This window comes from Rhineura floridana, chromosome 2, assembly GCF_030035675.1.
Source record: "Rhineura floridana isolate rRhiFlo1 chromosome 2, rRhiFlo1.hap2, whole genome shotgun sequence".
NCBI lineage: Eukaryota > Metazoa > Chordata > Lepidosauria > Squamata > Rhineuridae > Rhineura > Rhineura floridana.
This window is the reverse complement of record NC_084481.1, coordinates 126,066,261-126,088,635: the sequence shown is the minus strand read 5'-3', so window position 1 is coordinate 126,088,635 and position 22,375 is coordinate 126,066,261. Positions and strand designations below refer to the sequence as shown.

The 22,375-nt window shown below is 39.7% G+C and overlaps 2 protein-coding genes across 13 annotated transcripts in view; both read right to left on the bottom strand.

Annotated features, from left to right (window-relative positions):
• OVCH2 (ovochymase 2) overlaps positions 1-1,430 on the bottom strand; it is a 108,604-nt gene extending 107,174 nt beyond the window's left edge. For 2 of the 3 annotated variants that reach the window (XR_009760617.1, XR_009760619.1), the window contains exon 1: positions 1,330-1,430. The gene's annotated coding sequence lies outside the window, so the exon portion shown is untranslated. Of the gene's footprint in view, positions 1-124; positions 180-1,329 lie in introns of those variants that run through there. The other variant, XR_009760618.1, reaches the window with a different exon arrangement.
• A 14,489-nt stretch (positions 1,431-15,919) lies between these two features.
• The window catches only part of FAR1 (fatty acyl-CoA reductase 1), a 127,771-nt gene continuing 121,315 nt past the window's right edge, over positions 15,920-22,375 (bottom strand). For all 10 annotated transcript variants that reach the window (XM_061610482.1, XM_061610478.1, XM_061610477.1 and 7 more), the window contains 2 exons: positions 20,253-20,380; positions 15,920-18,343 (listed from right to left, as the gene is read on the bottom strand). In XM_061610482.1, coding sequence (XP_061466466.1) covers positions 18,181-18,343; positions 20,253-20,380 — 291 coding nt within the window. In that variant the 3' untranslated portion in view covers positions 15,920-18,180. The remainder of the gene's footprint in view (positions 18,344-20,252; positions 20,381-22,375) is intronic.

The window sequence follows — 22,375 nt, the reverse complement described above, 5'->3', positions numbered from 1 at the left end:
TACATCTGCAGTCATTTTTTTACAAAGAGGAACTGGTTTGTGGAGGTTCAAGTAGCTGGTGGTTTGTGTGTGATAGGAGGGGCAAGTACTTGCAAGGAACACAGAAAAAGTAAGCTTTCCTCACCAATTAATAATTCTCTTCAGTCCCAAGGAGCTGGCATTCTTTTGATCTTCCTAGTGCAATCTCTTGAACACCAGCAGGACTGTATTCACCTCCCCTTCACCTTCATGCACAGCTCCCTGCCAGATTATTTGCAGACTGTGGACAGAACTCAGAAAGGATTTTTGGCAATATGCTTAGCCGAAAGAATGCTGAGTATGAAGTCAGGCCTCAGGGTGAAAGAGTAAATAGACAAAACATTTTCTACATCTTCAGATGCATTTATAGAGTCCAAACCAGGTAAACTACTATGAATATCTACATGAATGTTTTTACACACACAAAACTGCATACTTCTAGCATTTTAGAACCTAACAAAAAACCCAGGTGTGATCTGACTAGTCACTTTTAAATCCCATTGAAACAAAGTGCGTAACTGTGGATTGATCTTGCTACCTGTTTGATCATGTACAAATTTAATCCATTTTATTAATCCCAGAGCATTACTCCTTTACAGTAAAAAAAAAAAAGTCTTGCTGCAATTTAAACAACATATTTGTTGTTTAGAAGGCTTCAGTGGACAAAGCAATAAACCTGTTGGTCTTTAAGGTGCTTTGAGATTGGCTAATAATAAGATTACCAAATTGCAACTTTTAAGCAACATGTAGAACTCAATCAGCTATTAACACACACCCTTTTTAGCTGCAGTTTTTTTCTCCGTGTTAAGCAGACCAATATTCCATAGGTAAGTTATTATTTGATAAGTGCAGTTTTACTGTTTTCAATCTGTACCTAAAGCAGTACCCCATTCCAACCAGTAAAAATATTTAAAACATAATCTGTCTCTCTCCTTGTGTGGAATTTACACCCTAATCTACTGCTGATATTTAATTATATACTAAAATTGTGTTTTTAGAACAAGGGAGAGAAGGAAGCCAGGTGTTAAATGATCAACAGAGCTCTAACCACAGGGTTAGAACAATAGAGACTTCTGGCACTTTAAAGACTCAGAGGTTTTATGGTATTAGCTGTTGTGGACCATAGTTCATTAGATGTATGAAGGCTGGAATGTTCACTTTTCATTAAAACAAAAACACAAAACAACAAGAAAAAGGTCTCCATTTACTAGTGGAGATATAAGGGAATGATTGCAGTAGGGCTTTTTTACCAAATTGCTTAACTCACTAAGACATAACTCAATGAAATAACTTGAAAGGTTATTAGGCTACCTGTACTTGTGTTTATGTTTCAGGAAAGGACAAGGAAGCTGCTGCAGGGATGAGACTGCGCTGGGACCATCAAGGGGCAAGCATTTCCACCTGCCTTGCCCCACCCCTCTGCCTGGGCCTTATCAGGAGGAGCTGCAGGCTGAGTCCTGCTGCTGCAGGAATGAGACTGTGCTGGGACCATCAAGGGGCAAGCATTTCCACCTGCCTTGCCCCACCCCTCTGCCTGGGCCTTATCAGGAGGAGCTGCAGGCTGAGTCGTGCTGCTGCAGGGATGAGACTGTGCTGGGACCATCAAGGGGCAAGCATTTCCACCTGCCTTGCCCCCCACCCCTGCTCTTAGTGACATTTGTTTGGGGACTGTCCTTTACCAGGAAGATGAATGTTTTTGGTTTGCTGTTCCTGTTTTTTTAGCTTTTCCGTTATTGTTAGTTTTTATTGTTAGTCTCTTAATGTTTTGATGTTTGCATGTTCTGCTTTGTACGTCGCTTAGAGTGGCTGACAGTTCAGCCAGATAAGCGACTAATAAGTCAAAAAAAAAGTTATTCTTCAATTATGGCCATAGCCAAAGGCTGCCACAACATAAACAGATAGAGTATTGTTTCTGAGGAGGTTCAAAACTACATCTCTTCCTCAAGCTAGTAGCTAAAAGACTGAGACCCCAAACTAATGAGTCAAAGTTAATTGTGACCAAGTCCCACTGAAAGCAACAGGACTTAAATTGGTTGTGCTTAACATACCCCACTGGTTGTCAAAATGCTTTGTACTTCTGCATACCTTGGGATTCATTCAAGCTTACTGATACCTCCATTTTGGTTATCAGGGCCAAAGCAGATGTTACTTTTATTGTGTGGTTATCAACCATGCCTAGGACTGAAAAATAAATAACTGGTCCTGTTCCCCTCCCCATTTTTATCCATATCATAATGTGTGGGGAGAGACGTCTAACCTTCCTTCACCAGCCATGATCCCAAGCCAGGGAAGCACACCTGGCACCATCATTGTCAGTTTTTAAACAGAAAGCTAAGACATCCTGTTTGACCAGGCTGGTATGATTTCTGGCCTATTTTGTGGTGTTCCTCATTTAGGGCAAGTCCACACCATACATTTAAAGCACATCCAATGCACATTGAAAGAACATGATTTCCCCAAAAGAACAATAGGAATTGTAGTTTATTAAAGGTGTTGGGAATTTATGGCTCTGTGAGAGGCAAACAACAGTTCTCAAAATTCTTTGGTGGAAGTCATGTACAGTAGGGCCCCGCTTTTTGGCATTCCGCTAATACGGCAGATTTCAATGAGAGTAAGGCCCCACTCATATGGCGCTTGTTCCGCTTTTACAGCATTTTTCTGGCGTCGGGTGCCATTTCATTGACGGAGTTCTGCTTTTCGGCGGGTTTCGCTTTTCAGCGGGAGTCTGGAATGTAACCCACTGTATGAGTGGGGCCCTACTGTACCTTAAAAGTGTGTTGGGTGTGCTTTAAATGCATGGTGTGGGTCTGCCCTTATTAGTCTTCAAATATAGACTATCAGCATGCAGTGGAGTAGGATTTGTTCTTTTTATAGTTCTTCTTAAATAAATTTTATTCTATTGTATTTTCCCCATGTTTTGGTTTTTTAAATGATTATCAAGGTGTTTTGTATTTTTTGGATTTCTAAGACTTGTAGAATGCAATGAATAAATGTAAACAACAACAACAACAACATTCATTCCCTATGTGTTAGGCAGAAAAGCATCCATCAACTGGATGTTTTTTTCTACTGCTAATTACTGGTTGGGGAAACAGCTTTCTTCAGCATCTCAGCTGGATTACCCTCTCTTCCTAACATGCTGCGTTCCTAATGAAAACCCTTGTGTTAAAATCCCAAGCATTGAGAACCATGTTTGGCCCGAATCTAGTTGGCATTCAACCAGCAACGTTCACTACTGGGAAGTAGAACGTACAACAAAAATGTTGCCGTTTATACCCATCCTCTGAAGAGGATAAAGGATAAAGAACATTGTCCTTTGCGGGGGGGGGATTTCAACTGACACAATTTTTTGTGTGTCAAACCACTCTCAGACAGAGGTTTTGATTGGACTCAGAAACCCCTGTCACACATTGCTCATTTGAAAGGGTCTTTGCATGATTAAGGGACACTCATTAGATGTGGATGTCTGCATAGGAGGAGCCTACACACACAGGTTTCCCACTGAGCCAGACTCCTAATCATGCAGGGTACTTCCAGCTTCCAGGAAGCCTACATGCATAGAGGTCTATGTGCTTAGGTTTCACCTATGCAGACATCCATGCCTGGGGAACATCAGGGCTCAGGGGCCAGATGCAGCCCTCTGGGCCTTGCTGTTTGACCCTCTGAATTCATCATAGCCATGACACCACCCTAGGCTCTCTCTTATTGGCCCTGCTCCAGACTTTCCTTGAGTGCTTTTGCCTGGCTGGAATATGCCTTTGAGCTGTCTCTTGTGTGCCTGAATGGAGGTCTGTGTATACGTTGTGTAAAAACCTCTGATTTTTGCATGGCTAGAATAGAGCCTACAAGAGTCACATCCATTGCCCTGCCCACTTTTGCCTGTGGCTTGGCTGACCACCTGCATATGGCCTCCAGAGGGTTCCCTACCTGGTAGGGTCAGGGAAAGTAGTGTGACGTCCAGGGTAGCGTCCCACTGTTCCTTGATTGTAGAGAAATCTCTTCATTCATGACTATAGCCTTAAGGTGGCATAGTGGTTAGAATGTTGGACTGGGACCTGGGAGATCAGGGTTCAAATCTCAGCCATGAGAACCTTGAGCCAGTTGCTGTCTCTCAGTCTAGCCTACCTCACAGGGTTGTTGTGATGATAAAATTGAGAGGGGACCCATGTATGCCAGGTTGAGCTCCTTACATGAAAGGTGGGATAGAAATGTAATAATAAAAAGTGGCCTACTTTACAGAGTCACTATTTAAAGAGCTGTCAGAGGACATTCCTTTGGTGTAAGATATCCACTGTTTGAAGGGTTAGCCAGTCCAAGTCTGGTTTAAAGATAAAGATCCATTAGAAGGGAAAGCAGAGACCTTGAAATTACCTATCACTTGGACAGTAGACTGAGCAGACACCTAGGTGACCTGGCTTTCCCTGCTATGGTGCAATCCATTGTATTTAAAAATATTGTAATTATTCTTAAATTTACATCTACAAATATAAATGAACATATGCAGATCTGTGGCTTGTTTGTCCTATTTTTAGTAATGTGTCAAGTGGCTGTCTTCTGCCCAACTTCTGGTTCATTCGGATTTTTCCTCCCTCTTGTTGACTCAGCTATCGACATTCTATGTTCACAGGTTCCTGTCAGACAATATTTAATTTTTATGTAATTTTCATCTACTTCACAATGTTTGGATTTCGGCATAGTCTGTCCCCACATACGTAGAAGCCACTATTTTGAGACAGACCCATTTTGCTTCCAAACTGACAAACACTCAAGGCACCAGGGTTTGCTGTCAGAAGGAACACAACAAAATATCATCCATACCCCCAAACAGGAGTCCTCCTGATCCTATCCAGGCCTTTCTCTGGGATATACTGCAAGCTGCTAGAGGCTTGCTTAAAGTAATCTAATCCACCCTCCCCAATTTTCTGTTTTTCTTTTACAATTCACTCCCACCATTTCAGGTCTTCTGAAGATCCCCAAGACCGCTCAATGCTCATGGGACTGTTTTTGAATTCTCCCCTTTACTTTTTCTTTTAGTTTGCAAACTTGATGTCCTTTTCAAGACTACATCAAAGCTATTGCCTGTTTTTGGATATGGTCCAGTTTGCCTTTCATACTTGCAGGTCCTTGTGTTCACTATTTGTATATACAAGTGGGACCTACTTCAACAAACTTTGTACTCTGTTCAGCCTGTGGGCCTTGAGCATGCTCAGTTCTCACTGGGGTGTTTTGCTTCTCTCCCCCCAAGCTTGTTAATAACTCCCTCATGCATACAAATAGAGTCATTTTGGCCACACAAGTATCCACATTAAATAAGTTTGCTGTTCGTATAGAAGATGATTTCTCTCTCCCCTTAGGACTGTTAGTGTAATTAGAATCTAAGGCAATAATTTGCCTAACAAATCATTTTTCCCAATGGTTTTGAAAGGCTTAGCATCTGAATTCAAACCCACAAACAGTGATTGGTGACTTGTCCCTCTTTTCACAGTATCAATTCCAAGTAGAGGTCATCTTTCATATTACTTTTAGAGCCCTCCTGTATCTAGGCTCTGCTTTATTGTGGAGTTTCTGGGCCCCTTTTGCATGAAATATTTAAAAGCTTCCTCTATTAACAGCTAATATGTTTTGGAGCAGTAGAAATTGTAGATACCAGCTTCCTCATGGGGTGTAGGCATGAACCATCAGCCCCAGTAATCCCTACATATTTCTGTCCATTGTGCTTTGTTTGTTTCCTGTTCCGAAGTTCTGAGGTAACCTGCTCTGGGATTACATTTAGTAATGAAGCTGAAAATAGGCAAATCCGGAGCATGCAAGAGAATTTCTGTAAATGAGGATGTGTGACTGGACAGCTATAGGAGTATTTAAATGCATAAAGTAACCCCTTTTGGCTATCCTTGTTTAAGAACTGAGCATCAGATCATTAAAGTTTGGAGAAAGACTGGTCTGTGGACTCAACACTCTTCCTTACTGGAGATAACGGTCACAAAGCAGCCAAACTTCCTTCCACTTGGATGCCAACTTTCTATCCCTGAACCTATTCTGATGTGTTAAGAATTCCACATGTTCAGATTCCTGTACTGAAGTGCAGGCATCAGTGCTAGTGTCACCTCTAAGAACTTGTCCTATCATTTAGCAGCAGTGTAGAAGATGACAGGATTTGTCTGCTTTCCACCTCAAGGAGCCATCCATTTCCACAGCAATCTCTTGTTCCAGCATTGCTTGGTTTTAAATCACACATGATCTTTGGTAAAGGTTAAAAGGTTAAATATTATTAGATAGTTATTTGACAGAGTTGGCACTAGCTTGAGAAAAAAACAGTATATGATGTCAGGTACTAGTATTTCCAGTTGCCATAGGAAAAAACGATTACATTTTCTTCGTAAAAGATTTTTTATCTTTATAAAATTTGTTTATATACATAGGCAGATCAAATCAGTTTACATGCTGATTAAATTAAGATCACTTTCACATTTTTCACAAATAAATATTGAAATGTCAGCTTTTAGAAGGCAGATAAAGTACAATACAATAATTCTTTCACATTGTGGAGATCTAACCCAAATTCAGATCATTAGCAGGGAAGCTTTTACAGAACTGTCCTGGATTACATACATTTAAACACTAAAATACTAGAGAATACTGATCATTCTATATTTGCTACCACTCTATCAGTGTTTTCCCCTCACCCAAAAAAAGGTCAGATTGTGCCTCTGTTTTGGAATGCACAAGCCAGCATGGGGTGGGGTGGGGTGAGAGAAGCACATAACCAGCGGGCTCAGAAACAGACCAAGTGCAGCACATTCCTATTAAAAATAGATGGGCAAGGCTTTAAGAGAGTTAGAAAGAATGGAAATAACCATGCAGTCTACTCTTTCCAAATGAAATATTAAATGGAGGAAAACTGCAGGTGTTGTCACAAAGATCAGTTGTATTTGGAAACCACAGACTTGTCCTACCAGGTAGTATCCCAGAGCATTTCAGATAGTAGGTAATTTGAAGAAACATTGTATGGATGTACTGCCTTACACCTGAGATTGAATATAATGATAAAGTTAATGGTTTCTTTACTTACTGTACAGCAAAGATATGTGTTAAATCTCACACTTCTGACCAGTCCATTATTCAAAAATGATACATCCAAGTGGAAGGTTGATTCCTCTTTCTTTACTGCAAGTAAGAGAACTTGTGTATGGGGGCCTCCCAAAAAGGTGCTTTGGAATCATATTTTATGTACAAACATAGGCTAAAATGTTAGTATCATACCCTCCACTTAAATAGCACCAGCACAATGAACAAGCAGAAAATCTGAATGAATTCTTTGCATCTGTCTTCACAGTGGAAGATACTGGATAGATCTTTGTGCCTGAACTAACTTTTGTTCTGAGGAACTGAGGCAAATAGTGGTGACAAGAGATTAAGTTCTAGGCCTATTAGACAGAATAAAAACGGACAAATCACTGGATCCAGATGGCAGCCACCCCATAGTTCTCAAAGAATTCAAATGTGAAATTGCTGGTCTTCTAACACAAATATGTAACCAGCCTCTATACCCAATGTCCTGGCCATCCCATGGTATTCAGACTCACTCACTAGTGTATTTTTCTGTTATGTATGTTTACTCAAGCTAAGACATTGTCACAGCAGTTGGACACACACTTTTAAATTGGTTTGGGACAGGTTTTGTTTGTGTGGGGAAGGTTTCTCTGAGCCATTTTTCTGCATGAGCAATTGAGCACTCCTACAAACAGATGGCAATATCTACTGGCACCTGCACATCTACCAGCTTGTTCCTGGTGATGGTGGCAGCACTTCAGCTAGATCCTCCTCTAACATTGCCCCTGGTTGAGCCTCCGGTTCTTCTCAGGAGGTGGTGCAAGTGGCGGCTCGGGCTGGGAGGCAGATCAGGGACTGGCTCGTTGTCAGACAGTGTTTCTTCAGCTGGAACTGGAACTACAGGAGCAGAGTTGTCACTGTCAAAACTGCTGAAGCCTTCTTCAGTAACAACCCCCTCCATAATGTCCCATTCCTCCTCCTCCTCCAGATTACCCCACCAGGAGTCCTCTGTGGGGCACATGATATCATCCCTTCTTTCATGCAGGTCCTCCTTCCAGTCCTGAGGCTTATGCTTATCTGGGTAGCGTTAATGGAAATGCTGCATTAAGTCTGGAGTGTGAACATCTGAAGCTGCTTCTGGTCTGTTGCCTTTCCAGTGGATCAGGTAGTGTAGCTTCTCTCTGTGGCGGTGAGAATAGAGAATTAGATCAACCTCATACCCCTTCTTGTCTGTGATCAGTACTGGTGCAAGTGGCGTTTTGGACTCCCGACATGGGTGAGGTCTCTCCAGAGTCAGCAGTGGATGGGGGAATACTGGGTGAATCTGCATGGATGAAGGCAGACGCAGATGATAGGCCACAGAGTTTATCTGTGCTTCTACTTCAAATGCCCCACACACGTTGCTTCTAATTTATGACATGGGGTAGAGGTCAGCAGGTAGGGCATTGAGAGCCACATCTGATCTCTCACCTGGATTTCTAGACCTGGCTGACAATGTCTACAAGCTTTCTGCTTGCAGGTGGCTTTGGCTCTTTCTGGATGTTCATATAGCACTTGTTGCATAGGTTGCAATTCCTGAACGTATTCAGTAGCCGCAGGGACAGGCAGTGTGGTGATTCTGAAAGGAGCATGGGTGATAGCCATAACTGGCAAAGAAAGGAGTCTGTTGAGTGGAGGAGTGTAATGAGTTGCTAAAGGCAAACTTTGCCAGAGGCAGCAAGGACACCCAGTTGTCTTGCTGGTAGTTGATGTAACAGCAGAGGTATGCTCAAGGGTGGCATTGGTCCACTCCATTTGCCTATCTGTCTGAGGGTGGTGGGTGGAAAACAACTGAAGTTCAATTTCCAGCAAGTGGAGCAAAGCATGCCAGAAATGGGTGGTAAATTGAGGACCTCAGTCGGAAACCAGATTATTGGGGAGGCTGTGCCATCAGAATTCATGCTTTGCAAACAGCTGAGCTGTTTTATTGGATGTAGGGAGGCCAGTGTAAAATATGAAGCGAGCCATTTATCTGAATGTGTCTACCACAACCAAGATGGTAGTATGTCCTTACAAGGACCTGCAGGCATAGGCAGAGGCTCCAGTGACCCTTACGGCATACCAGGGGCATGTTTGGCTCTTATACATGTAGCGCAAGTTTGTACATGCTTCTCCACATCATGTTACACCCTGGGCCACCAAAATTCCCATGAAGCTGAAAAGTTTTGAACTTTCCAAAATGTCTGGCAGCAGAATTATCATGACATCATCTTAATACTTTGGCCTGAAGTTCTCCTGGGGACACAAAAGGGTCTCATACTTGGGCAGCTGGCAACTCGCCAGTCCAGGGATTAGTACAAATGGCCACCACAATCTTGTCCAAGGGAATGATTTTTTTAAAGCCATTAAAGTTGGTGACCATCATCCTCTAGGAGCAAGTGCCATAAGCTTAACTCTGTGCTGCATAAAGAAGTTTTCTTTTATCTGTCCTGAATCTTCTGGTATTCAGCTTTATTGGATGTCCATGAGTTCTAGTGTTATGAGAGAAAAACTTTTCTCTATCCACTTTCTCCATAATTTTATAAACTTCCATAGATTTACATAACAGCATTATGCTATCAATAGTTTTATTTTCAATTCCTTTCCTAATGAAAGGTATGGATAGATGCCAGGGATGTCGTCTCCCTGGAGGACAGATTAGAGATGTGAGTTGCCACCACTCATAAAGCTCACTGATACATATCCCTTTCTTATCCATGTGGGAACAAATGATACTGCCAAACGGACATAGGAAGTAATCACGTCAGACTTTGAAGCTCTGGGAAGGAAACTCAAGGACTTTGGGGTCCAGATAGTTTTCTCATCGATCCTTTCAGTATTTAGAAGAGGATTTAGAAAGGGAAAGAAAAATACTCCAGGTTAATGATGGGCTGATGCGAGATTTGGATTTTGGGACCATGGGCTACACTTCCTGGAAGATGGTCTGCTGGCAAGTAATGGGATGCACCTCAAAAGGACCAGAAAGAATGTGTTTGGCCACAGCATGAAAATTTAATCAGGAGGGCTTTAAACTGAATTCTAGAGGAGACATAAACTTGAAGGTAACAATTGAAAAAGGCTTATATACAGTAACAGGAACTAAGAGAACTGCTCACATGGGCCCCAATAATAGTCTTCATAAACATGTAGGAAGGAAGCCAGACTGTAAATCACATGCTCTTCAATGTTTGTATACTAATGCCCAGAGTATGGAAAACAAACAGGATGAACTTCCAACTCTTAATACAGGAGGGAAAATACTATTTCATAGATATAACTGAAACTTGGTGGGATGATTCCCATAAGTAGAATACAGCAATTGAAGGATATAATTTGTTCATAAAAAACAGAAGGAATAGAAAGGGAGGCAGAGTTGCCCCAGATGTTAAAAATATATGTCCCTGCACAGAAATACAGGAGGGTGAGCTTGGTAGCCCCACCAAGAGTATCTGGATTAAAATAAATGGGCAAGGAATAAAAGGAATGTGGTGGCTGGAGTCTATTACCAACCATCCAATCAAGTAGAAGATGAGGATGAAACTTTCGAAAAGCAAACTGCCAAAGTTTTGAGGAGGCAGGATGTAGTAGTAATGGGGGACTTCAATGACCCCAATATTTGTTGGGAGACAAATTCTGCTAAACACAACTCCTCCAAGAAATTCCTGATTTGTACTGCAGATAACTTTCTCCTACAGAAAGTGGAAGGAACTAGACTGAGGATCAGCTATCCTTGACTTGATTCTAACCAATAGAGATGACTTAGTGGATGAAGTGGTAGTTAAGGGAACTCTGGGGAAAAGTGACAATGTTATACTTGAGTTCTTGATTTTAAGGGAAACAAAAACTGAGAGTAGCCATATGCGTACCCTGGATTTCAGAAAAACCAATTTTAATACATTCAGAACAATGATAAGTAAGGTTCAATGGCAAGTAGCCCTAATGAGAAAAGGAGTCCAAGATGGGTGGGAGTTTCTAAAAAATGAAATTTTAAGGCACAATAGCAAACAATTCCAACAAGGTAAAAAGGTGGAAGGCAGAAGAAGCCAATGTGGCTTCAGAAATAGCTTAGAGATGACCTGAAAACAAAAAAGGGCACATACAGGAAGTGGAAGGAAGGGCAGATCACAAAGAGTAGACAGGTAGCATGGAATTGCAGGGATGGTGTCAGATTGGCTAAAGCTGAGAGAGCTGTGATTATTATTTATTTAATTAATTTGTATACCGCTTCATACTTCAAAAAAAGACTCTAAGCCATTTTGTTGTTGTTATGTGCCTTCAAGTTGATTCCGACTTACGGCGACCCTATGAATCAGCGACCTCCAAGAGCATCTGTCATGAACCACCCTGTTCAGATCTTGTAAGTTCAGGTCTGTAGCTTCCTTTATGGAATCAATCCATCTCTTGTTTGGCCTTCCTCTTTCTTTTTCTACTCCCTTCTGTTTTTCCCAGCATTATTGTCTTTTCTAGTGGATCAGGTCTTCTCATGATGTGTCCAAAGTATGCTAACCTCAGTTTCATCGTTTTAGCTTCTAATGACATTTCTGGTTTAATTCGCAGTCCATGGTATCCGCAAACACATTTCAAATGAGTTGATTTTTCTCTTATCCGCTTTTTTCACTGTCCAACTTTCACATCCATACAGAGATCGGGAAAACCATGGTCTGAATGATCCTGACTTTAGTGTTCAGTGATGCATCTTCACATTTGAGGACCTTTTCTAGTTCTCTCATAGCTGCCCTCCCCAATCCCAGCCTTCTTCTGATTTCTTGACTATTGTCTCCATTTTGGTTAACGACTGTGCCAAGGTATTGATAATCCTGGACAAGTTCAATGTCCTCACTGTCAACTTTAAAGTTACATAAATCTTCTGTTGTTATTACTTTAGTCTTTTTGACATTCGGCTGCAGTCCTGCTTTTGCGCTTTCCCCTTTAACTTTCATCAGCATTCGTTTCAAATCATTACTGGTTTCTGCTGGTAGTATGGTATCATCTGCATATTTTAAATTATTGATATTTCTCCCTCCAATTTTCACACCTCTTTCATCTTGGTCCAATCCCGCTTTCTGTATATGTTGTGCGTATGGATTAAATAAATAGGGTGATAAAATGCATCCCTGCCTCACACCCTTCCTGATTGGGAACCAATCGGTTTCTCCATATTCTGTCCTTATAGTAGCCTCCTGTCCAGAGTATAGGTCGCGCATCAGGACCATCAGATGCTGTGGCACCCCCATTTCTTTTAAAGCATTCCATAGTTTTTCATGATCTACACAGTCAAAGGCTTTGCTGTATCTATAAAGCACAGGGTGATTTTCTTCTGAAATTCCTTGCTCCGTTCCATTATCCAACGTATGTTTGCGATATGATCTCTGGTGCCTCCTCCCTTTCTAAATTCAGCTTGAGCATCTGGCATTTCTCGCTCTATATATGGTAAGAACCTTTGTTGTAGAATCTTGAGCATTACTTTACTTGCATGGGATATTAAGGCAATACATGCGGGCCCCGCTTATACGGCAGGTTCCGTTCTGGACCCCCGCCGTAAAGCAGAACCCCATTGAGTAGAATGGGGTGCGTCATGCAAAAATACCGCAAAAGCGGCTTTAAAATGGGGAATAAAAGCTGCCACATTAGCGGAACGCCGGGAAGCAAAGTGCCGGGAAGCGGGGCCCTACTGTAGTTCAATAATTACTGCATTCCCTGGGATCCCCTTTCTTTGGAATTGGGATGTATATGGAATGCTTCCAGTGTGTAGGCCATTGTTTAGTTTTCCATATTCCTTCACAAATTTTTGTCAAAATTTGGACAGATTCAGTCTCAGTAGCTTGTAGCAACTCTATTGGTATGCCATCTGTTCCTGGTGATATGTTTCTTCCAAGTATTTTAAGAGCAGCTTTCACCTAGCATTCTAAAATTTTTGGTTCTTCATCATACAGTTCCTCATGAATGAATCTGTCATCCTGGCATCTCTTTTATAGAGTTCCTTAGTGTATTGCTTCCATCTTCCTTTTATTTCATCTCGGTCAGTCAGTGTGTTCCCCTGTTGAAAAGCCTCTAAGCCGTTTATGGTGTTGGAAAAAAGTTAAAAAGCACAGGTCCCAATACCGATCCTTGGGGGACTACATTTTACATCCCTCCATTGGGAGAACTGTCAGTTTTTTCCTGCTCTCTGCATCCTAGCCAGTTCCTGATCCACAAAACGACCTGTCCTCTTATTCCATGACTAATAAGCTTACTCAGGAGTCTTTGTTGAGGTACCTTGTTGAAAGCTTTTTGAAAGTCCAAGTACATTATGTCAACCGCATCATCTCTCTCTATATGCGTGTTGACTCTCAAAGAACTCTCATAGGTTAGTGCGACAAGACGTACCCTTGCAGAATCCATGCTGGTTCTGGTTCAGCAAGATTTGCTCTTCTATATGCTTATTTTATCTTTAATACTTTCCAACAGTTTTCCTGGGACAGATGTTAAGCTAACTGCCCTGTAATTTCCAGGATCCCTCCTGGATCTCTTTTTAAAAATTGACATTTCATTGGCTAGTTTCCAATCTACAAGTATGGAGGCTGTTCTGACAGACCCATTGCATATTTTTGTTAGAAGATCAGCAGTTTCACACATGAGTTCTTTGAGAACTCTGGGGTGGATGCCATCTGGACCCAGCGATTTGCCAGTTTTCATTTTTTGATGAAGGGGACAATAGCATATCCCCAGTGTTGAATTACTCTTGGGGCTTGGTATCACCACACCCACTGTGAAGCTGATAGGCAGAAAAGTTGCTTCAGCACTGATTTTGCATCATCCCAATACCTCACATGAGAAAGGAGGGCCACCAAATGTAATAGTCCTCAATACATGCTGCAAAAGTAGAGATTATGGTTGTTACGTATGTCTAGATATTAATAGTTAGTGGATGTGCAGCAGAAATATTTTTTAGTAATACAGTTGTCACCCATTTTAGATTAGTAGTTGCTGCTGGCTAATTCAGAGACAGCAATAGTTGGCCAAAGGTAAGCAAGCAACAGTCATGAATAACCCACCATCTTCTGAAGTCAAGGTACCACTGTTTATCTCAATTCAGGTCACAAAATCTTGCTTGACCATGTGCGTAGTGTTTTTCCATCATTGCCAATTAAGCCACAACCACTCCTACACACCTCTGATTAGGTGAAGGGACTGTAAAAATCAAGGTACACAACTTTGACAAGTTTAGGCCTTGGCATTTCTGTCTTGTAACTAAAATGATTCAGAACCACAAAATAGATTCATTTCTTAGAACAAAAAGCCTCAATGCCCCATGTTAAATGGTTCCTTTACAGTTGTAACTATCCAAAATTATCATGCCCCATATTTCCACTGACAGAGATAAAGGGGAGTTAAAATCATATCTACAATGAAAAAATGAGTTAAAAAGGGTATACTATATATATTTTTTATTTAACACCTTAAAATTGAACTGCTGTTACTATTCATGTAGACAAATCTTGGAGTTCATAAAGACTGAACAGATTTTAATTGCAGCAACATGATACAGTACAGAAAGTTGACATGTCAGAGAACTGGGATCTCAAGCTGTATATGACATGGAGCTCAGTGTGCAGTAGAAGACCCCTTGGGATACAAGCCAGTTTGAATCTACTCCTAGGTCACTTACAGATTTTTTTTTTTTAAGTAATAAGTAGCAGTTGGTTAGTCAAACAGAAGAACTGTGAATCTGTGTGTCAGGGAAGCCTTTTATTTACACTGGTTAATTGCACCAGTTAACCCATGTCCTCTTTTGCTTGTTTCAGATACTCTTCTGCATCTGCTTGGATCCACCAATCTCTTTCTCTGCAAATTCCAACACCCTGCAAGCTGTACTCCGTGCACTACTATCGGTAAGCCACCCAGAAAAACACTCTTATTGGATAGCATATAAATGCTACATAAAATATTCTTAAACATGTTAACCCATTCTACCAATGCTTTTTTCTACTTTCTGGAATAGAGGTTAGTCTGAATATTGGCCTAGAATATTCAGATATCCTTTTGAAAATAAAAATGGCAACCTTCCACTCCTCTAGTATAGACTGATATTATGCTTTCACATCAGTTAATATGCTGCAATATCCACCAGCATCTGTGCTTGTGTTATTTTTAGAACTATTCCATATATTTAAGGTATCCAGATTAAGCAAATATCAACTCATACTTTAGTGAAAACTGAGAAAGCAGCCATGCTGACTATTCTGTCTGTACCCCAGTTCTATTGTAATGAAGAAAGTAGAAGCTGTGTATCTCATCCCATCCTAGGTGTTGTACTGCCTGAATAATGTGACAAGCTATCACATACCTGTTACGCACTTATAACAGAGAAGAAGTACTTAAATAAGTTGTTGGATGTACTCAATCCATTTTGTGTTTCATTCAAGCTTAAACACATTGCAGAAAATGAAGACACAAACAAACCAATTAGGGCTGCAATCCTATGCACACTTACCTGGAAGTAGGTCCCATTAAGCTCAGAGACTCTCTTTGAGTAAACATGTACAAAATTGCTCAGTAAGAACAGGTGGGTGACATTCAACATGAGTCATACTCAGTGTAGCCGCACCAAAATAAATGGACTTATGTAACTTGTCCATTGATTTCGGTCTACTAAGCATGATTTTAGCACTTATTGGTACTGCTGTGTGTATGTGTGTGTGAGATATTTAGCATATGAGAGTAACATGTATAACATATACATGCAATTCTAAACATTTAGAAATGAGGTTTTGTAGCTAATTTCTATGTCAAAGCATGTGATGTTTTTAGTTATTTCCACACAACTTAAACAACTTGATAAATTCAACAAACATCATATTCAGGAATTTGTTTATTTTTGGTTTACAAACAAAGGCACCCAATATTTCTATTTTATAAAACTTATGATTTAAAGTTTTGTTTTCATAATATGTTCCTACAGCAGAAAACTACATTGCAGGGTAATGTTCTTCCCATGGTCCCAAATGTTAAAGTTCTGGCACACTACCTGAGCGATCCATTTCAGAATGCTCTCCTCTCACTTTAGGTTTGACAGTTTCTTAAAGCCAATTAGATTTTTCAGTTTAATACCCAAAATTATGGATCCTGTTTATTTTAATTAACTAGTCTGGGGAAAAATGAAGTTGCAACCTTAGTATAAACACCAAAACTGTAGGAACCAGATATGAGAAAGTCCCTTGATCATCTGGATTTGTGTAGAATGCTAGAACATTGTGACATAGTATGTTGTCTTTGTATGAGAAAGCTAGGTAAATTAAACTGAAATCCTAGGAATCCAATATGGCAACCACACTGGACATTAGATTCTAGCGTGGAGAACCAAACATTTTATCAGTTAATAATATAATTTGTTCAGCAGTATTATGGATTGTGATGTAAATTTCTCAACTGAATTAGTTCCAGGGGTTATCAGTACTATGAGGAAAATGAACTCGGAGTCTAAGCATCTTACAATTGCCTCTCATGCATGTTTACAGGCATCTTGTGCAAAAACCAAGCCCACAATATACTAAAATGCCAAGTAAACTTCAAAGTTCAATGAGAGGGGAGCAGCTGCGCAGATACAGTAGGAATATTGCACCTCACTGTTAAACCTTAAATCACAGAACCACAATTTTATTGTATTCCTACCATTGTCACAACAGTCTCACACACTTAATGGTATGGTCTTTGACTGTGTAACGTTTTGCATCCCTGGAAAATTATATACAGATCTCTTTTTAAAAAACCACTGTACACTTAAGTACTTAATTAGATAAAATATTTAAACTTCAACAAGGAAGCTCTATCTCCAAAATTAGATGCACATTTGCATGAAAGTTATGTTTCCACAACAGCAAGACAAGCTTTATGTGTGGAATGACAAGTATAAGGACACATGTGCTTTGTGTAATTCTTATGATTCATTCAGGATTCATTCAAATTAGCTATGTAATAAAAACAGGTATAATAGAAGTTAATCAGTTTGCCACCACATAGGTATGGTGGATTATGTCAAATAAAAGGAATGTTAATGTTAGCAGAGAATTGTATGTAACTTTGTTTTACAGGGAACTATTTAAGTATTATATGTGCTTAATTAAACCTTTAATCAGGAATCTTGTAAATGCATTTTTTCTGCTAAAGCAAGTTAAACATCCAGAAAATACATTTACCCTAGTAGCTATTGTTATTTTTTATTTTCTTCATGTATACTTTCACCATTCCCACAAACTATGCTGAGTTTTATTTAGCATCAATGTCAACTTGACTGCTTTAAAATAAATGCTTAATAATTCAATTTAAAATTCTGTGGGTTATCTAGGGAATTTCCTGAACAGATTTATGCTCTAAATCACAGAACAAAATTTCAAAGTTCCTGATTTCTTCGGCAGTAGTGGGAAAATGCCAGTGATCTGTAATGACAAGTTTCCCTTGTGTGCAACTTCTAAGGGATAAATGTGATCACCCCTTTTCTCACCCATAAAAACAGTTCTAAGCCACAATTCAGAGAAACACACAGAGAAAAATGCTGTATACCAGCCGCAGTTTTTCCCTTAAAGGATCTCTGCTTTTTCAATTTAGGGGACTGGAAAGGAGGAGAGAAGAATAAAAGACTAACGGAATGCCCAACTCACAATCATTTACAAAGACACGTCTCTCATAAGATTAACCAGACAAACCAATTGCAATTAAATAAATAGAGCTACCATGTAAGCCAGTAATTTGTTCACCTTAACTAAACACGCTTATTTGCAATAAAAATTAAGTTTACTATGTTAAGGCAGATTTTAATTTCAATGTATTCCAGAATTGCACAGTTACATTGGTCAGTGGCCCAATTGTTTTCCTCATACAGATATATTAAATCCATTTGGATATTTAACCTACGTATTTGCCTAATGACAGATTGATCCAGTACCAGCCATATGATCTTCACAGAAATACACAATTAAGCATCACGTGTACTGTATTTCACAATCCAGATCTAGTATTTCATGTTTTTACAAAAGACGAGATGAGTAGGTACATTTTACGGCTTTATGCCATTAGACCACCATATGCATAGATGTTCTAATTCTCGAATTGTCATCTTCAGTATCTCATAGTGCTGGATGCTCTGAAGTAAGAGAGAAATTTGTAACATAGGCTAACAACAAAATACCAGATGTTTCTTGCCATTTGTGATCTTGCAATGAAAATACGCCAGATGAGGATCACAAGCACTGTATTGAAGCCATAACGAATGTTCCTTAGTCTAGTAAAGAAAGGAAAAACAATTCACTAAGGGTTTGGTTACAAGGTAAGAAGTTTAATAACCAGTGACATATGAAATCTGCATTATACAATGTCATCCTTTCCCTATCTGGTGTTGCCCAGATGTTTGACTCCAACTCCCATCAGCTCCAGCTGGCATAATTGCATTAGCTGGGACTGATGGGAGCTGGCTATCCCTGCAATAAGTGAATATATTACATCTTTCAGCAGTATGGATTTTCTTCTATGTTTGTCACGGAAATCCCTACAGATAACTGAAAACCCAGTTGATAACTTTTTCACTACCAGCTAGGGGATTAGACAAGAAATGTCTGACTCTGGTTAGCACACTGGGGAAAAAAATCACCAGAGTTCCTTGCCAACAAATCCAAAAGTGGCTTTCAAGAATATTGGTACATAACTTACAAGTGTCAGAACAAAGGAAGGGCAGAGACTCTTCTTTCTTCAGTACATAACAATACAATATTTTTATTATAATAAAACTAAAAATGGTGGGGATATTTGTGAACCGACGGCCTTCACATTAACTTCCAAATGCACGATCCAACAATGGCCCATATTGGTTTTCTCTAAGTAGACATTGCCTGCTTAAACGCCTATATTGTTTGGAAGCTAGACAACTCAAATAAACATCCCAAATTGCACTGGCTGCCCATTTGCTACCAGGCCAAGTTCAACGATCTAGTTTTGGTATACAAAGCCCTATACAGCTCAGCACCAGGATACCTGAAAGACCGTCTTACTCCTTATATACCCAGTCGATCACTGCACTCTGCAGGTGAGGGCCTCCTGCACATACCATCTTATCAGGAGGTTCATTCTGCACAATATAGTAAACGGACCTTTAGTGTGGAGGCACCTACCCTGTGGAATTCCCTCCCCTTAAATATTAGGCAGGCTACTTTGCTACTTTTTCGGCGCCTTTTGAAGACTTTCCTCTTTCATCAAGCCTTTTAAGTTGAGACCTATCCCAGTCTGCGTCTGTGTTAGAGTTGCTTGTTAATATGTGGTTTTTTTAATAATATGTTTTTAACCCTTTTTTAAAGATGTTTTTAAAGCTTTTTAAAGAAAATGTTTTTAACATTGTTTTGTTTTAATGTATTTTAAGGTCTGTTTTTATGATGTTTTAAAGTGTTTTTAGTGTTTCTGTTTGCCGCCCTGGGCTCCTGCTGGGAGGAAGGGCGGGACATAAATCAAATAAATAAATAAATAAATAGAGGTCTCTTCCTGGAAGCCTTAGGGCTGGATGTGATCAAATCCTGGGCTGAGTAAAGAAACATATACAACTTTCCTGGGATTTTAACAGAGACACTTTCAGACCCGGTAGGGCCTGCCATTGCTAATACTAAAAAAAGGGAAAGATGTCACCTCTGTTGTCATTGCAATGACACAAAATTGCAGCAATGCTGTTTCTGTCCTACTAATGCAAAATATGGGGATTATGCATAACCTGCTAAAATAATGTGTGCTATGGTTGCAAGGTCTGTAAGATTTGTTGTTGTTACAGGGAACTAACAACTCATGATTACTGTACTTTTACACTTATGTAACTATCATTGTTATGGTTTTACTAGTGGAACAGTAAGTTCTATGCAAACTTTCCATTTGTAGATTTATGTATTTTACATTATGGGATATTTTGACGCTTATAACTTCATAGCAACTATATTGTTTCAATGGAAAAGGAATATTCTCAGTAAAGGCTTTATTTTATATTTTTACTTGCAATGAATGTCATACTTAATACCTTCACTTAGATATGGCTTTCTTAGATCTCCAAACCAGATAGAAAAAAAAATACTGGATCAACAGAGTGTAAAAGAAGTGCTAAGGTTTCACTTATCATTCCATTCTAAAAGTTACAGAATAAAGATATAAAATATACATACTTATTCAAGTGTTTCCGAGCTGCTGGAAGACCAGACATTTCCTCATTCAATACATATTTCTTTGTTCCCATGCAGTAATTTTCCATATATTCTGCCCAGTGTAACTGTCGAACATCAAAATTAAATGCCTGTCAAAAAAACACAATATTCAGATAAATTTCGCAAATAAAATGTAGCTTTTAAATGTTATGTCAAGAACATAACAGATTAAGCCATTTACAGTTAACGTGTAAGATTTAAGCTATGTGAATAATTCATTCATAATATCTAGTCCTAAATAAAGTTCAATATTAGGAAATCCCTGGGCCCAACCCAGATACATAGAGAGCTGTAAGTTGGTTCTATTGGGACCCAGAGTCAGAATGGTGATGCAGAAGTCCTATTTATTTATTTATTATTTGATTTATATCCCACCCTTCCTCCCAGCAGGAGCCCAGGGCGGCAAACAAAAGCACTAAAAACACTTTAAAACATCATAAAAACGGACTTTAAAAATACATTAAAACAAAAATACTTAAAAAACTTTTTTTAAAAAACGCTTTGAAGACATCTTTAAAAAGATTAAAATCTTTTTTTTCAAAAATTTTTTTAAAAACTTTAAAAAGCAATTCCAACACAGATGCAGACTGGGATAAGGTCTCAATTTACAAGGCATGTTGAAAGAGGAAGGTCTTCAATAGGCACCGAGAAGATAATAGAGATGGCGCCTGACTAATATTTAAGGGTAGGTGCTGCCACACTAAAAGTCCATTTCCTATGTCATGCAGAATGGACATCCTGATAAGACGGTATCTGCAGGAGGCCCTCACCTGCAGAGTGCAGTGGTTGAATGGTTATATAAGGGATAAGACGGTCTTTCAGGTATCCTGGTCCCAACCTGTATAGGTCTTTATGGCAATATGACTTGTCACTAGGCCAGCTGAGGTAGTGAGTCTTACCCCATCAACCTCTTTTCTTTTTCTTACTGGCCCTCCAGTTTAACAAGCTACTCATCAATAAGCAAAGGCCGTAAATACAATAGAACATCATATTTTGTTTCATTCCACAATAAAGCAATTAGGATAACTCCCATTTTTTTCATAGTGCCTACATAATTTTTATAAAAAACTACCCAACATTACCACAACTTTTTTCCAGTCAAGCCCCTGCTGCTTGAATTGATAGCCCTCATGGGACTGATTTCTGGGGGCCTGGGCTTAAAAGCTAGCTGGACGCAGATACCTAATGACCTTTTCCTAATTAAAGAGGTAGGAATGTCTGATTTGGTGAAACAAAGAAGCACACTGCTATAAGTTGGAGAAACATACAACAATTTTACTGTTCTCGGATCTATAAATCTGATTCCAAGTAATTGTCTTAAATGATGTTTGGCCAGTTGGACTGTATCCCAGCATGGGATGCCGCCCTTAAAAGGCCTAGTATTTAAAACAACCTGGTAAGCCTATAAAACGAAGTGGTATCCTGAGCTCCCTATGGATTGGTCCTTATTAACTTTAGTGATGTGACCAACAAATGAGTTAGGTTGGAGAGAAGCGGCTGAAGAAGTAGCTTTCTCTACCAGTACAGGAAGCTGGTTAGACTCTATAGCAGCCTTTCCCAACCGGTGTGCCTCCAGATGTTGTTGGACCACAACTCCCATCAGCCTCAGCCATTGGCAATGCTGGCTGAGGCTGATGGGAGTTGTGGTTCAACAACATCTGGAGGCACACTGGTTGGGAAAGGCTGCTCTATAGAATTCCCAGAATCTAAGCTGCTGCTTGAAGTAAGAACAACTAACTGATTTAAAATACCCACTATTTCCCCTAGTTTGGAATATATATTTTGTGTTGCATTAGCCACCAAGAAACACTGCTTTGTCATGAGTTCAAAAAGGGATGTGTCAGGGGGAGTGGGCTCAGTTGTAATTGAGAATGGCTGTATACTATAGTCAGCATGGATTTTTCACATTCTGCAATGTTAAATTGAAAATAACCCCCATGTCATTCTGATGCTTCCCGTAAGCTCCTTTCAAAACAAAACCTTACAAAACTTATAGTCCTGAACTCAGAAACACTTGCTTAACAACCCTCTAAATTTTCATGGCGATACACAAAACAGTCAGAGAGAATCAAGAGTTCAAAGTG